Source organism: Hyla sarda, chromosome 3 (assembly GCF_029499605.1).
Source record: "Hyla sarda isolate aHylSar1 chromosome 3, aHylSar1.hap1, whole genome shotgun sequence".
NCBI lineage: Eukaryota > Metazoa > Chordata > Amphibia > Anura > Hylidae > Hyla > Hyla sarda.
The window spans coordinates 183,516,158-183,529,878 of record NC_079191.1 but is presented as its reverse complement, the minus strand read 5'-3'; the positions used below and the strand labels follow the sequence as shown (position 1 = coordinate 183,529,878).

Sequence of the window (13,721 nt, the reverse complement as noted above, 5' to 3'; positions counted from 1 at the left end):
ATTTATGCACAGTGATAGCTTTCTCAGGTAACATTACACTATTACACAGAAGGTTTACATGCAGTCAAATAGAGTTAAAAAAAAAAAGCTAACACATCATGAAATCACTATACGTTTGCCAAATGGCAACCTCTGCTATATCTGTAAATATATGAATTGCTGTAGAATACACTAATAGTGTCAACAGTATTAAAGCAGCAGTAAAGAAGTATAGAATTTCCTTTACCTAGGCGCTCCTGTGCTTGTATTGGCGGGGTTACTTCAGAAGGCTCACTGACACCATGTTTGTTGACGGCGATGACTCTGAAGTTATATGATTTTCCTTCTACTAAATCAAATACTGCATAGCGTGGGGATCTTACTGGGATGTCAGAGTTGACTCTTTGCCAGCTCCCACTGCCAACCTGGGTCTATAAAAATACAAGAAAAGATGAAAGTTTAAGAACAAATACATGTATAAAGGAGATATATCATGCAGAAAAACTTTTCCCCTATCCCAGCAGTGGGAGATCCCCCCCAACCTGTTCGGTAAACGTTGCTACAGGCACTTTTCTGTGCCCACTACTCCAGGGTAAATTGTATTTTGTTATGCGGCCATTTTTTGTTATGTATATGTTTATCAGTGTTAATGTAACCGTAAGGGAAGTCATACAGGGTAAACCAGGTGATCTTGATGCCCCCAATGGGATGTCCCCCACCTTAATCCTTATGTAGTGTAGGGCAAAGGAGCTAGTCAGTCTAGTGTGAGCTAAGGTACAGTGTGGAGAGGAGCTGGGAGAAGTCTGTGGTCGTCTGGGGAGGCCAATGGAGAAGAATCTACCGCCACGCTATTTACTAGAACCACATTGCACAGGTACAGTCTCAAGTCCTGTGATAAGGTAGAAGCTCTGGGGGAATATTCTTCAGTCAGTATAAAGTCAGCGTGGGTTGTCATAAGTCTAAAGCTAAAGTATAAAGTCTGCAGCAACCATAATACATGTAAGCGAAAGCAACTACAAGTCCAAGCAAGACAACAGGCTTCCAAGGGATACTCTGCACTTCCCCACTCTGATCTGTACTGTAAAGGATTTTACCATTATTCCTGCCTCAGTAAAAGATAGTTTTCTGTAATCCTGCATCTGTGGTCATTATTGTCCCCAGCACTTGGCCCAGAAGAACTGTCAAAACCTTGGAGCGTGGTAGTTAACACTACTCTGACTTCACGAATGGTACATCACCCCAGTAGTTCACCACATAAACAAGACAGACAGACTTCAGATGCACCAGATTTATCAAAGTCTAAAGTTGCACATCTGTTCTAATTTAGAAGAAATGTTTACTTGCTTTTGGCCAAATCAGCGCAATATGGGGAAATGTCTCTAAAATTCCTTCCCGACTCCAAATATGGCAGTCATAATAAATCCCTGAATTTTCTCAGGCGATTTTCTCATGATTGTGTAGGTATGTCAAAATCGAGTTGTTTTTCTGCAGAGGTCATAGATTTCTTGAGTGTGACTTCTGCAGAAAAGTCACCAAAAAAGTCACAAAGGGAAAAATAGTCGCTTGAAAAGTCTCAGAAGAGGAACCATACAAAGTCGTGCAGTGAAATGTAATTTCCCACTAGCACCATATTTATAACCATTTAACCCCTTAAGGGCACAGTCCATTTTGGCCTTCAGGACCGAGCCACACAAATTGAGGTTATAGAAAAATAGTTTTCCTACAGCACCCCTGATAAATTCCCCCATTTAATTTTAGCACCTTTTTGGTGCACACCATCAAGCCACAGCCCTTTCTAATCATGCCACACCCATTTTCTGATACACCGCACCTCTTTTTCAGGTGAAACAAGGTTTCCATTCTTGTTTGTGCACTTTGCTTAGTAAATATGTCTTAATATCTGTGTGCAAAAATCCTAGCTCAACAGCTTTACTAAATCTAGGTCTATATGTATGTTTTGCATTTTACTTCCCATTCCTTAATTTTCAGTTACTGAATAGTTACTAACTGCAATTCGTATCAATGTAAATGAGCACACTGAAAAACTGTCAGAATTTCTATATTGTCGGCATTATGAGCTATTTTACATTGCTTAAATGGGCATTTCAGGAAAACCTTATTTTTTTCATATCAACTGGCTCCAGAAAGTTAAACAGATTTGTAAATTACTTCTATTAAAAAATCTTAATCCTTCCAATGATTATCAGATGCTGTAGTTGAGTTGTTCTTTTCTGTATGGCAACAGTGCTCTCTGCTGACATCTCTGCCTGTCTCGGGAACTACACAGAGTAGAAGAGGTTTGCTATGGGGATTTGCTTTTACACTGGACAGTTCCCGAGACAGGTGTCATCAGAGAGCACTTAGACAGAAAAGAACAACTTAACTTCAGCAGCTCATAAGTACTGAAAGGATTTATATTTTTTAGAAGTAACTTATAAATCTGTTTAACTTTCTGGAGCCAGTTGATATATAAAAAAAAGTTTTATCCTGGATAGCCCCTTTAATTTCCTAAATGCGTCTGCCTTTCTGTGATAATAGAAGTCACACGGGGGTACACACTTAAAATATAACTTTTAATCAGACACGTTCTAAAAGCATAGGCCCCACAACAGAATTAAGCCAGTATGGTAATTGGACACCAGATCTGTGATATGCAATACAGACCGTGTATGGATGAGGTGTGTATTGTATAGAGGGATAGGGTCTAGAAGAGCAGGGTACACAATTATTTGGTCACCCTAGTAATCCCTGTCGGGGAGATGTGGTGAGGTCTACCCCTGCTCCCACAGGGACCGTCGGAGCACTCGCCCTAGAAAGGGCGACCCCTGCCCCGATCTACCCCTTGGACTACACCCTAGAAATCCCTAGTAGTAAATAATAGCCAGATAATGCAGCCAATGTGGACAACATGACAATCACATGACCCTTCCATAAGTACAGGTTCTGACATAATAGTTGAGCCCTACCATAATAGCCCCATAAAATCCATCAGAGTACAGTGGTCTGCAGTAAACATGCTTAATGCATAGCAGCAAGGTAGGTCTTAGAGCCACAATCTTTGGTGGGCCAGTGGACCCCAGTACAGCACTTATGGTTTTATCTTAATTAACCAGTGCTAAAATCACTTCTGTGTATCTAGAGGAAAACTAAAATTACATTCACAAACAGCTCTGAGAAACATTGTCCTATTCCATGTGATGTTATTCTTATTATACTTTTATACTGACATGTGTGTGTTTATAGTTTATACTGCTTAACCAGCCATTCATTTTCATGTTACACCAAGTTATGGAGCATGTATGATATTTAGAACCATGGTTCCTATTAGAGCCCAGAGCAACTGTAATGAATTCAGCCAGAACATATCTTAATTTGCTCTATGGATGTTTGCTCTTATGAGTTTCCATTCCCCCTGTATTCAGCTTTACTGCTTGGGGCTGTTCACTTCATGTTTGTGATGTACGGGTAGCATGTAGGCTGGGAAATGTTCTGGTATACACGCTAAATTTGTCTAGGGGGATAAACTGCCAGACAGAGGCCAGAAGTGTGTTCGTCATATGTCCACTAAAAAAAAAAATGGATAGAATAGTATAGTAAACTAGATTATTAAAATTCAGTAAAAAAAAAAAAAAAAAAAAAGGGGGCTGAATTTTTTACAATGGGTCCCTAAGCATATCAGAGCTGCTAGGTCTACTTAGGCACAAATCAGCTCTGTCTCCAATTAATGTGATAACTGGGGTCTGTTTTCTCACTAACAAGTGATCATATGAATGAAAGGGTTACATTGAAAACAGCAGAGCTCCTGACCTTTCTTCCCTCTCCCTCCCCGTTATTGTACAATGCACCAAGAACCTTAAAAAAAAAAAGCTACCTTATCGCACCAACATCGGGTGAGTGCTATGCTTGATTCTCTTTATGTGGATTGTACAGTTCTTTTGTTCAATGTAAGAGCACCCCTGCCATGCTGGATACTCATCTCACTTGCTCAACATCTCTCATAACTACCGCAGAATATCTCATGGAGTTTCCTTTCACTGCAATACATTTAGTTATACTGGTGTGATGAGCTAGAACCAATCAGTCACACCGAAGATCCATAAGCAGCAATTCTCTCAGTTTTTTTTTGATCTTTGTATCTAATTTTAAGGAAATTTTACATCATGTTAGAGTTGCTTACCTGTCAGCCCCAGTTATAAAACTACATAAAATCCATTTGTTTTTGGATGTCTTAGACCTGTACCTCCTGGTTAAGCAGTTGCTCAGTACTACAATTCCTAGAATACATTGCTTTCCCTCAACTTTCATCAAAGTCCTCCCCCCCTGCCTATTCCCCTCCCGCAGGAATCCTGCCAGTTCCCCACCCAGAGCTGATACAGAACATCTAATTTCCCAGCAGACTATCACACAATCAGTGAGGTTACAGCACCTGATAACCAGTCCCTGTCTGCTCTGCGTGTGTGTATAGTACAGGGAGATAATGTTATAGGCTGTAGAGGATGGTCTGAGGGGATGACATTACTCAGGGGGCAGGGTTGAAACTCCCAGCCATACCTCTTGAAAGAGAGGGAGGAGCCAGGGAACTGGATTCAATACCGCACTGACAATAAAAATAAAAAATAAACTACACAACTTCCTTTCAGGGATAAATATGTAAGAATATGCTGAAGCCAGTACAATTTGTAGCAAGTAGAAACAGTAGGAGCGGCACTGGTATATATATAGCTGTATTGGTGAACTCCGAGGTGCAGTAGTGGTATACAGTCCGTGGATTAAATGTATAAACAGTGGTGCTCATTTCGGGATTTAACATGACATTGTAAAACCAGGTGCAGTAGAGATGACGGAGGCACTCACCATGTCAATAAAATACTGTACCTTATTCCAAAAGATTGCAAACATTTAGCAGGTGAAGACATGCGGGACGCCAAAGAAGGTGATGTTACGCCGAGCGCTCCGGGTCCCCGCTCCTCCCCGGAGCGCTCGCTACACTCCTCTCACTGCAGCGCTCCGGGCCCGGGGCGCTGCGATACCGCCTCTGGCCGGGATGCGATTCGCGATGCGGGTAGCGCCCGCTCGCGATGCGCACCCCGGCTCCCGTACCTGACTCGCTCTCCGTCAGTTCTGTCCCGGCGCGCGCGGCCCCGCTCCCTAGGGCGCGCGCGCGCCGGGTCTCTGCGATTTAAAGGGCCACTGCGCCGCTGATTGGCGCAGTGGTTCCAATTAGTGTTTACACCTGTGCACTTCCCTATATCACCTCACTTCCCCTTCACTCCCTCGCCGGATCTTGTTGCCTTAGTGCCAGTGAAAGCCTTTCCTTGTGTGTTCCTAGCCTGTGTTCCAGACCTCCTGCCGTTGCCCCTGACTACGATCCTTGCTGCCTGCCCCGACCTTCTGCTACGTCCGACCTTGCTTCTGTCTACTCCCTTGTACCGCGCCTATCTTCAGCAGCCAGAGAGGTTGAGCCGTTGCTAGGGGATACGACCTGGTCACTACCGCCGCAGCAAGACCATCCCGCTTTGCGGCGGGCTCTGGTGAAAACCAGTAGTGACTTAGAACCGATCCTCTAGCACGGTCCACGCCAATCCCTCTCTGGCACAGAGGATCCACTACCTGCCAGCCGGCATCGTGACAGTAGATCCGGCCATGGATCCCGCTGAAGTTCCTCTGCCAGTTGTCGCTGACCTCACCACGGTGGTCGCCCAGCAGTCACAACAGATTGCGCAACAAGGCCAACAGCTGTCTCAACTGACTGTTATGCTACAACAGTTACTACCACAGCTCCAGCAACCATCTCCTCCGCCAGCTCCTGTACCTCCTCCGCAGCGAGTGGCCGCTTCTGGACTACGACTATCCTTGCCGGATAAATTTGATGGGGACTCTAAGCTTTGCCGTGGCTTCCTTTCCCAATGTTCATTACACTTGGAGATGATGTCGGACCAGTTCCCCACTGAAAGGTCTAAGGTGGCTTTCGTAGTCAGCCTGCTGTCTGGAAAAGCCCTGGCTTGGGCCACACCGCTCTGGGACCGCAATGACCCCGTCACTGCCTCTGTACACTCCTTCTTCTCGGAAATTCGAAGTGTCTTTGAGGAACCTGCCCGAGCCTCTTCTGCTGAGACTGCCCTGTTGAACCTGGTCCAGGGTAATTCTTCCGTTGGCGAGTATCTGGTCATGCCCTTTGGCCTGTGCAACGCCCCTGCTGTCTTCCAAGACTTTGTTAATGAAATTTTTCGTGATCTGTTATACTCCTGTGTTGTTGTATATCTTGATGATATCCTAATTTTTTCGGCCAATCTAGAAGAACACCGCCAGCATGTCCGTATGGTTCTTCAGAGACTTCGTGACAATCAACTCTATGCTAAAATTGAGAAATGTCTGTTTGAATGCCAATCTCTTCCTTTTCTAGGATACTTGGTCTCTGGCCAGGGACTACAAATGGATCCAGATAAACTCTCTGCCGTCTTAGATTGGCCACGCCCCTCCGGACTCCGTGCCATCCAACGTTTTTTGGGGTTCGCCAATTATTACAGGCAATTTATTCCACATTTTTCTACCATTGTGGCTCCTATTGTGGCTTTAACCAAAAAAAATGCCGATCCCAAGTCTTGGCCTCCTCAAGCGGAAGACGCCTTTAAACGACTCAAGTCCGCCTTCTCTTCGGCTCCCGTGCTCTCCAGACCTGACCCATCTAAACCCTTCCTATTGGAGGTTGATGCCTCCTCAGTGGGAGCTGGAGCTGTCCTTCTACAAAAAAACTCTTCCGGGCATGCTGTTACTTGTGGGTTTTTTTCTAGGACCTTCTCTCCGGCGGAGAGGAACTACTCCATCGGGGATCGAGAGCTTCTAGCCATTAAATTAGCACTTGAGGAATGGAGGCATCTGCTGGAGGGATCAAGATTTCCAGTTATTATTTACACCGATCACAAGAACCTCTCATACCTCGAGTCTGCCCAACGGCTGAATCCTCGTCAGGCCAGGTGGTCTCTGTTCTTTGCCCGATTTAATTTTGAAATTCACTTTCGGCCTGCTGATAAGAACATTAGGGCCGATGCTCTCTCTCGTTCCTCAGATGCTTCTGAAATTGAACTCTCTCCTCAACACATCATTCCTCCTGACTGCCTGATTTCCACTTCTCCAGCCTCCATCAGGCAAACTCCACCAGGAAAGACCTTTGTTTCTCCACGCCAACGCCTCGGAATCCTCAAATGGGGTCACTCCTCCCATCTCGCAGGTCATGCGGGCATCAAGAAATCTGTGCAACTCATCTCTCGCTTCTATTGGTGGCCGACTCTAGAGACTGATGTGGTGGACTTTGTGCGAGCCTGCACTATCTGTGCCCGGGATAAGACTCCTCGCCAGAAGCCCGCTGGTTTTCTTCTTCCTCTGCCTGTTCCCGAACAGCCTTGGTCTCTGATTGGTATGGATTTTATTACTGACTTACCCCCATCCCATGGCAACACTGTTATTTGGGTGGTCGTTGATCGATTCTCCAAAATGGCACATTTCATCCCTCTTCCTGGTCTTCCTTCAGCGCCTCAGTTGGCTAAACAATTTTTTGTACACATTTTTCGTCTTCACGGGTTGCCTACGCAGATCGTCTCGGATAGAGGCGTCCAATTTGTGTCTAAATTCTGGAGGGCTCTCTGTAAACAACTCAAGATTAAATTAAATTTTTCTTCTGCATACCATCCTCAATCCAATGGACAAGTAGAAAGAATTAACCAGATCTTGGGTGACTATTTACGACATTTTGTTTCCTCCCGCCAGGATGACTGGGCAGATCTTCTACCTTGGGCCGAATTCTCGTATAATTTCAGAATCTCTGAATCTTCCTCCAAATCCCCGTTTTTCGTGGTGTACGGCCGTCACCCTCTTCCCCCCCTCCCTACCCCCTTGCCCTCTGGTCTGCCCGCTGTGGATGAAATTTCTCGTGATCTCTCCATCATATGGAGAGAGACCCAAAATTCTCTCTTACAGGCTTCTTCACGCATGAAGAGATTCGCGGATAAGAAAAGAAGAGCTCCTCCCATTTTTTCCCCTGGAGACAAGGTATGGCTCTCCGCCAAATATGTCCGCTTCCGTGTCCCTAGCTATAAGTTGGGACCACGCTATCTTGGTCCTTTCAAGATTTTGCGCCAGATTAATCCTGTCTCTTACAAACTTCTTCTTCCTCCTTCTCTTCGTATTCCTAATGCCTTTCATGTTTCTCTTCTTAAACCACTTATCATTAACCGTTTCTCTCCCAAATCTGTTCCCCCCACTCCTGTCTCCGGCTCCTCGGACATCTTCTCCGTCAAGGAAATTTTGGCATCTAAAAAGGTCAGAGGGAAAACCTTCTTTTTAGTGGATTGGGAGGGTTGTGGTCCTGAAGAGAGGTCCTGGGAACCTGAGGACAATATCCTGGACAAAAGTCTGGTCCTCAGGTTCTCAGGCTCCAAGAAGAGGGGGAGACCCAAGGGGGGGGGTACTGTTACGCCGAGCGCTCCGGGTCCCCGCTCCTCCCCGGAGCGCTCGCTACACTCCTCTCACTGCAGCGCTCCGGGCCCGGGGCGCTGCGATACCGCCTCTGGCCGGGATGCGATTCGCGATGCGGGTAGCGCCCGCTCGCGATGCGCACCCCGGCTCCCGTACCTGACTCGCTCTCCGTCAGTTCTGTCCCGGCGCGCGCGGCCCCGCTCCCTAGGGCGCGCGCGCGCCGGGTCTCTGCGATTTAAAGGGCCACTGCGCCGCTGATTGGCGCAGTGGTTCCAATTAGTGTTTACACCTGTGCACTTCCCTATATCACCTCACTTCCCCTTCACTCCCTCGCCGGATCTTGTTGCCTTAGTGCCAGTGAAAGCCTTTCCTTGTGTGTTCCTAGCCTGTGTTCCAGACCTCCTGCCGTTGCCCCTGACTACGATCCTTGCTGCCTGCCCCGACCTTCTGCTACGTCCGACCTTGCTTCTGTCTACTCCCTTGTACCGCGCCTATCTTCAGCAGCCAGAGAGGTTGAGCCGTTGCTAGGGGATACGACCTGGTCACTACCGCCGCAGCAAGACCATCCCGCTTTGCGGCGGGCTCTGGTGAAAACCAGTAGTGACTTAGAACCGATCCTCTAGCACGGTCCACGCCAATCCCTCTCTGGCACAGAGGATCCACTACCTGCCAGCCGGCATCGTGACAGGTGATAGCTATTTTGCGCTAGTAACGCTTCTTCAGACCACTCTGAGTGATCTGAAGAAGCACTACTAGCGCAAAATAGCTATCACTTCCTTTGGCGTCCCACGTGTCTGCACCTGCTAAATGTTTGCTATCTTTTGGAATAAAGTACAGTATTTTATCGACATGGTGAGTGCCTCCATCATCTCTACTGCACCCAGTACAATTTATTAGTAAGTTATATGTCTTAGGGCAATATTCTTATTTAAATGCAATGTTCTGAAAAAGGAATACTCCTTAAAGAATAACACCCCTACCAGTAAACCCAGTAAGATGTCTCAAAGTACTGTTTTGATTAAAAGCTTGATTTGCAACCAATGTACCTTCAGTCAAGTATCAAAGCAAAATACGTATGCATTATTGTAAAATCTAAAAATGTCTCTTAAATATACTGGGGAAATTAAGTTCTCTCTATTATCAGGTGATCATTTACCTTCTCAATGTAATAAACCAGTTGATCTTTGCCACGGGGAACAGGTGGTTCCCAGCTAAGAACAATATATGTTTTACTGGTTTCCAGTGCTTGGACATTGGTGGGTGGTCCAGGAATTTTAACTTCACCTAAATGAGAACCATAGTTAGAAATAACATAGCTTGTACTTACTGTTTACTTAACTTTTATTTAATATTTACATTACAGCTTGTTTGTGCAAGAATATTTTAGGTTTTTGTTGCTACCATTTTTCAAATCTTGGGATTTTCAAAATGTTTCCATGTCATTCGTTTTTTTTGCCTTTAGTGTTCTTACCTTAATCTGACATGGATTAAAACTGAGCCTAAAAGGGCATTTTATTAGGGACCAGCATTTTGCATGGCAGTATTAAGGTAGAATGTGCAAGCACAAGGTGTACCTAATAACTATCCATGTGCTTCATACTGAAACACATACACAGTTACACACAGCTACCAGTTTATGCAGAATAGCAGTAATCTCTGTTCAGTTTCTGGCGTTATTAAATATGTAGGGTGGTCGAAGACCATACTTTTCTTGCTAAGCCCTGCCCACTATTCAAAAAGCAGGGAACACAACATCAACCAGCCAGGCTTATAGTATTTGGGCAAAAATTGACACTTTGTATGGCAGAAAACTGTATAAGCCATAATAACCCCACCCCCACCCCGAAACAAAATGATAACTATATCTCACAGAAAAATAGATGATTTCAACGTACAACATGTGAGCGAGATCTGAGGGTCAAAGATGTTGCCTCGAAGGAACCTCTTTTATGAACTTAATACACCTTAATATTTAACAAAATAATTGATATTTTCTTCAATAAAATCATTAATACTCCAGATCAATGCATAGAGAAAGCTACTGTCTGTTATACAACACTGTTTAATGAAAAAGTTAAGTAAACATGTCAGATTATAAAAAAAAATACCTTCCAGGTCATCCTGACAGATGACAATATCTCGTCCTCCATCCAGATGGATTGCTGTAAAACAAAACAATTCACATCCCATTATACCGAGCTGCACTGTTTAGAATGTTGGGTTTGTATGTGTGTACTGTGTGGAATGTGTTCTAAGTCATTTTGGGCTTATAGCTTTATGTTGTGTTGTTCTCTTTGTTAACACAAAGGCACAAAGGTGTACGATTTAACTAAATCCTGAGCTTATATTGTATTTTAGCAGCATAAGAACAAAGCCTTCTGTGTTCCTGCCTTTAGATATAGCCCTTTGATTTATTGACACAAAAGTATAACAAGGCTTTTTTATGTTCTATCATGCTGGAATATACTCTGACATCTGTTTTTATATTTCAGTCTTGCGGGAGTTGTGTTCATTATATGTTTCATCGTTCTGCAGTAAGTGGTAATAAAGCAGTATATTGATTAAATGTTCACTATAGCACTAGGATTTCAGCACATAAATATGCATAGGTGTTAGGAAGACAGAAACACAACCTGTGTTGTTTTACAAATTTGTAATAGTTCTAAGTTTAAAAACCCCAAATTCTAACTGTAACTATGTGTCATAGAGCTATTTATCTATTTATCTCTCATATCTTTTTATCTATCTATCTATCTATCTATCTATCTATCTATCTCATATCTATCTATCTATCTCTCTCTCTCATATCTATCTATCTCATATCTATCTATCTATCTATATATCTCTCCATCTCTCATATCTATCTATCTATCTATATATATATATATAAATATATCATATCTATCTCATATCTATCTATCTATCTCTCATATCTATCTATCTATCTATATTTCTCTCTTTCTATCTCTCATATCTATCTATCTATCTATCTATATATATATATCTCAGATCTATCTATCTCATATCTATCTATCTGCATATCTCTCTCTCATATCTATCTATCTATCTCTCATATCTATCTATCTCTCATATTTATCTATCTATCCATCTCTCATATCTATCTATGAAAGAAATTGTTACAGAACTCTAGTGAAAATAATATCCCAAATGTGACAGATATTTTATAGGACTTTTATTCAAACTTGAAATGTCCCATTTGGGATATGAGAAAATAAAGAATTACTTCTTGTCACCAGATTTTGAAGTGCTGTGAAAATTTCTTCTAGGTAAAGATGGATTCTAAGCAAGTCTGGGTCGCTGGCACCTTTTAAGGAATTTGATAGCTGTGTTCAATTGGATTTCAATTATCTATCTATCTACAGTATCTATCCATCTATCTATCTCTTTATTCTACAGTGTCCATTTGACACTAATAATGTTGAAGGAAACTTGTAACCAGCCGTTGTGATATTAAACTGCTGGAACCATGGTGTAGGTCTTTTAGCATGTGTTCCAAACTTACCTATCCCATAATCTACTTATAATGGTTCTCACATTATGATAGATTGTTTGCTGCACATACAGCATATCAATCAGCTGCCTAAAGTAACTGGGGTCAACACAACAAGTACAGCTTCAAACACACCTCCAGCTTGGGCGAATGTCTCCCACCGAGCAGGAGGTGTGTTTGGCCTTTAGCTTTTGAATTTAATCCAAAAAATGTAATATTTTTAAATAGATATAACCTTTCACCACTTCTTTAGAAGCCAGGGTCATGATCTAAAGTCATAAAACATAACATACATCCCTCTAATCTAAGGCCCCTTTCACACTACAAAATGACTCCGTTTTAAAGATCCGTCTGAAGTTCCGTCTGAAAATCAGCTGTAAAACGGCAGTTACAATATCACTAACGGCTGTTAGAAAATCCCATTATAGTCTATGGGATTTTTGTAATAGACGTTTTAACCCGTTATAGCCCGTTATCAATAACGGCCGTTATTTTGTGACGAAAGATAGTAACGGGAGAAATAGTGCATGCACTTTTTCTCCCGTTACTATCTTCCGTCACAAAATAACGGCCGTTATTAATAACGGGCTATAACGGGTTAAAACGTCTATTAGAAAAATCCCATAGACTAGATTGGGATTTTCTAACGGCCGTTAGTGATTTTGTAACTGCCATTTTACAGCTGATTTTCAAACGGAACTTCATACGGATCTTTAAAACGGAGTCATTTTGTAGTGTGAAAGAAGCCTAAGCTTCTGTGAAATGTTTGGACAAAGGGAACTTTTTTTTTTTATCCTATAAAAATGGCCATGCGTTGGGTACATTTGGAATACACATTAAAAGAGGTTGTCCTATCTCCTTACAATGGTGTAGCCATGCAGTTTATGTAACTCCCGGAGTTGCGTGAAAAATATACCATTTGCACAATCCCTCGTTAAAGTCAATGGAAGTTACGCAAATGATGTAACTTCCGGGCTTCAACTGCTTTTGGCTTTCCCACTACAAACAGGCCAGAGCCAAAAATCTGAAGTAAGGAGAAGCTTTTTTGTGTGGAAACTGTGTGTGATTGGTTCTCTTTAAAAGAGATAATAATACAACAAAGCAGATGTTTTATAAGCTGTACTTATATGTGAGATATGGTATTCATATAGGATCCAAAATATAGAGATCCATGATACCACACAAGGTTTTGTATTCTAAGTGGCTTCTTTTAATATGCGTATGTGCCATATTCTTGGAATGAAATAAAACCACTTAGATACAAAAACCCCTGAGGTGTCTTGGACTGCTTTCTTCTTATTTCATGCACCCACCTAAATCAATTAAGCAAAATGAAAAAACATTAAATAATTCACATCTTGTTAATGAGAAGGTGTGCGCCTACTTTGAAATCGTGATAGGTCAGCTGGGTCCATAGCTGCAACAGCAACTGAAACCCTTGATGGTCTACTGACACCAGCTTTGTTAACTGCTCGGACACGGAAGAAGTAGGATCGTCCTTCATACAGGCCAGTCACAGGATATTTGCAGATCTTAACAGGAGAATCATTGCACTGGATCCAGTTGTCAGTTCCAACTTCACATCTGTCAGGAGAAGCAATATTTGCAAGTGTTATGAATGTATATACCAGTTGGGGTCAAATTCCTGGCAACCTTGATAAAAATATTAATACATTCAGTTGTAAAAAAATATATATATATATACCCTAATTATATAAATATAGATGTTTTTATTATGAGTGAGATGTAGTATAAGAAT

The 13,721-nt window shown here is 42.8% G+C and overlaps 1 protein-coding gene across 6 annotated transcripts in view; it reads right to left on the bottom strand.

Moving 5' to 3' along the window:
- Positions 1 to 13,721, bottom strand: part of MYOM2 (myomesin 2) — a 158,476-nt gene that overhangs the window by 105,122 nt on the left and 39,633 nt on the right. For all 6 annotated transcript variants that reach the window (XR_008891211.1, XM_056565676.1, XM_056565678.1 and 3 more), the window contains 4 exons: positions 13,347 to 13,546; positions 10,560 to 10,613; positions 9,608 to 9,735; positions 227 to 410 (listed from right to left, as the gene is read on the bottom strand). Coding sequence is in view for 5 of the 6 variants with exons in the window: in XM_056565676.1 (XP_056421651.1) it covers positions 227 to 410; positions 9,608 to 9,735; positions 10,560 to 10,613; positions 13,347 to 13,546 (566 nt within the window). In the remaining variant the exon portion in view is untranslated. The remainder of the gene's footprint in view (positions 1 to 226; positions 411 to 9,607; positions 9,736 to 10,559; positions 10,614 to 13,346; positions 13,547 to 13,721) is intronic.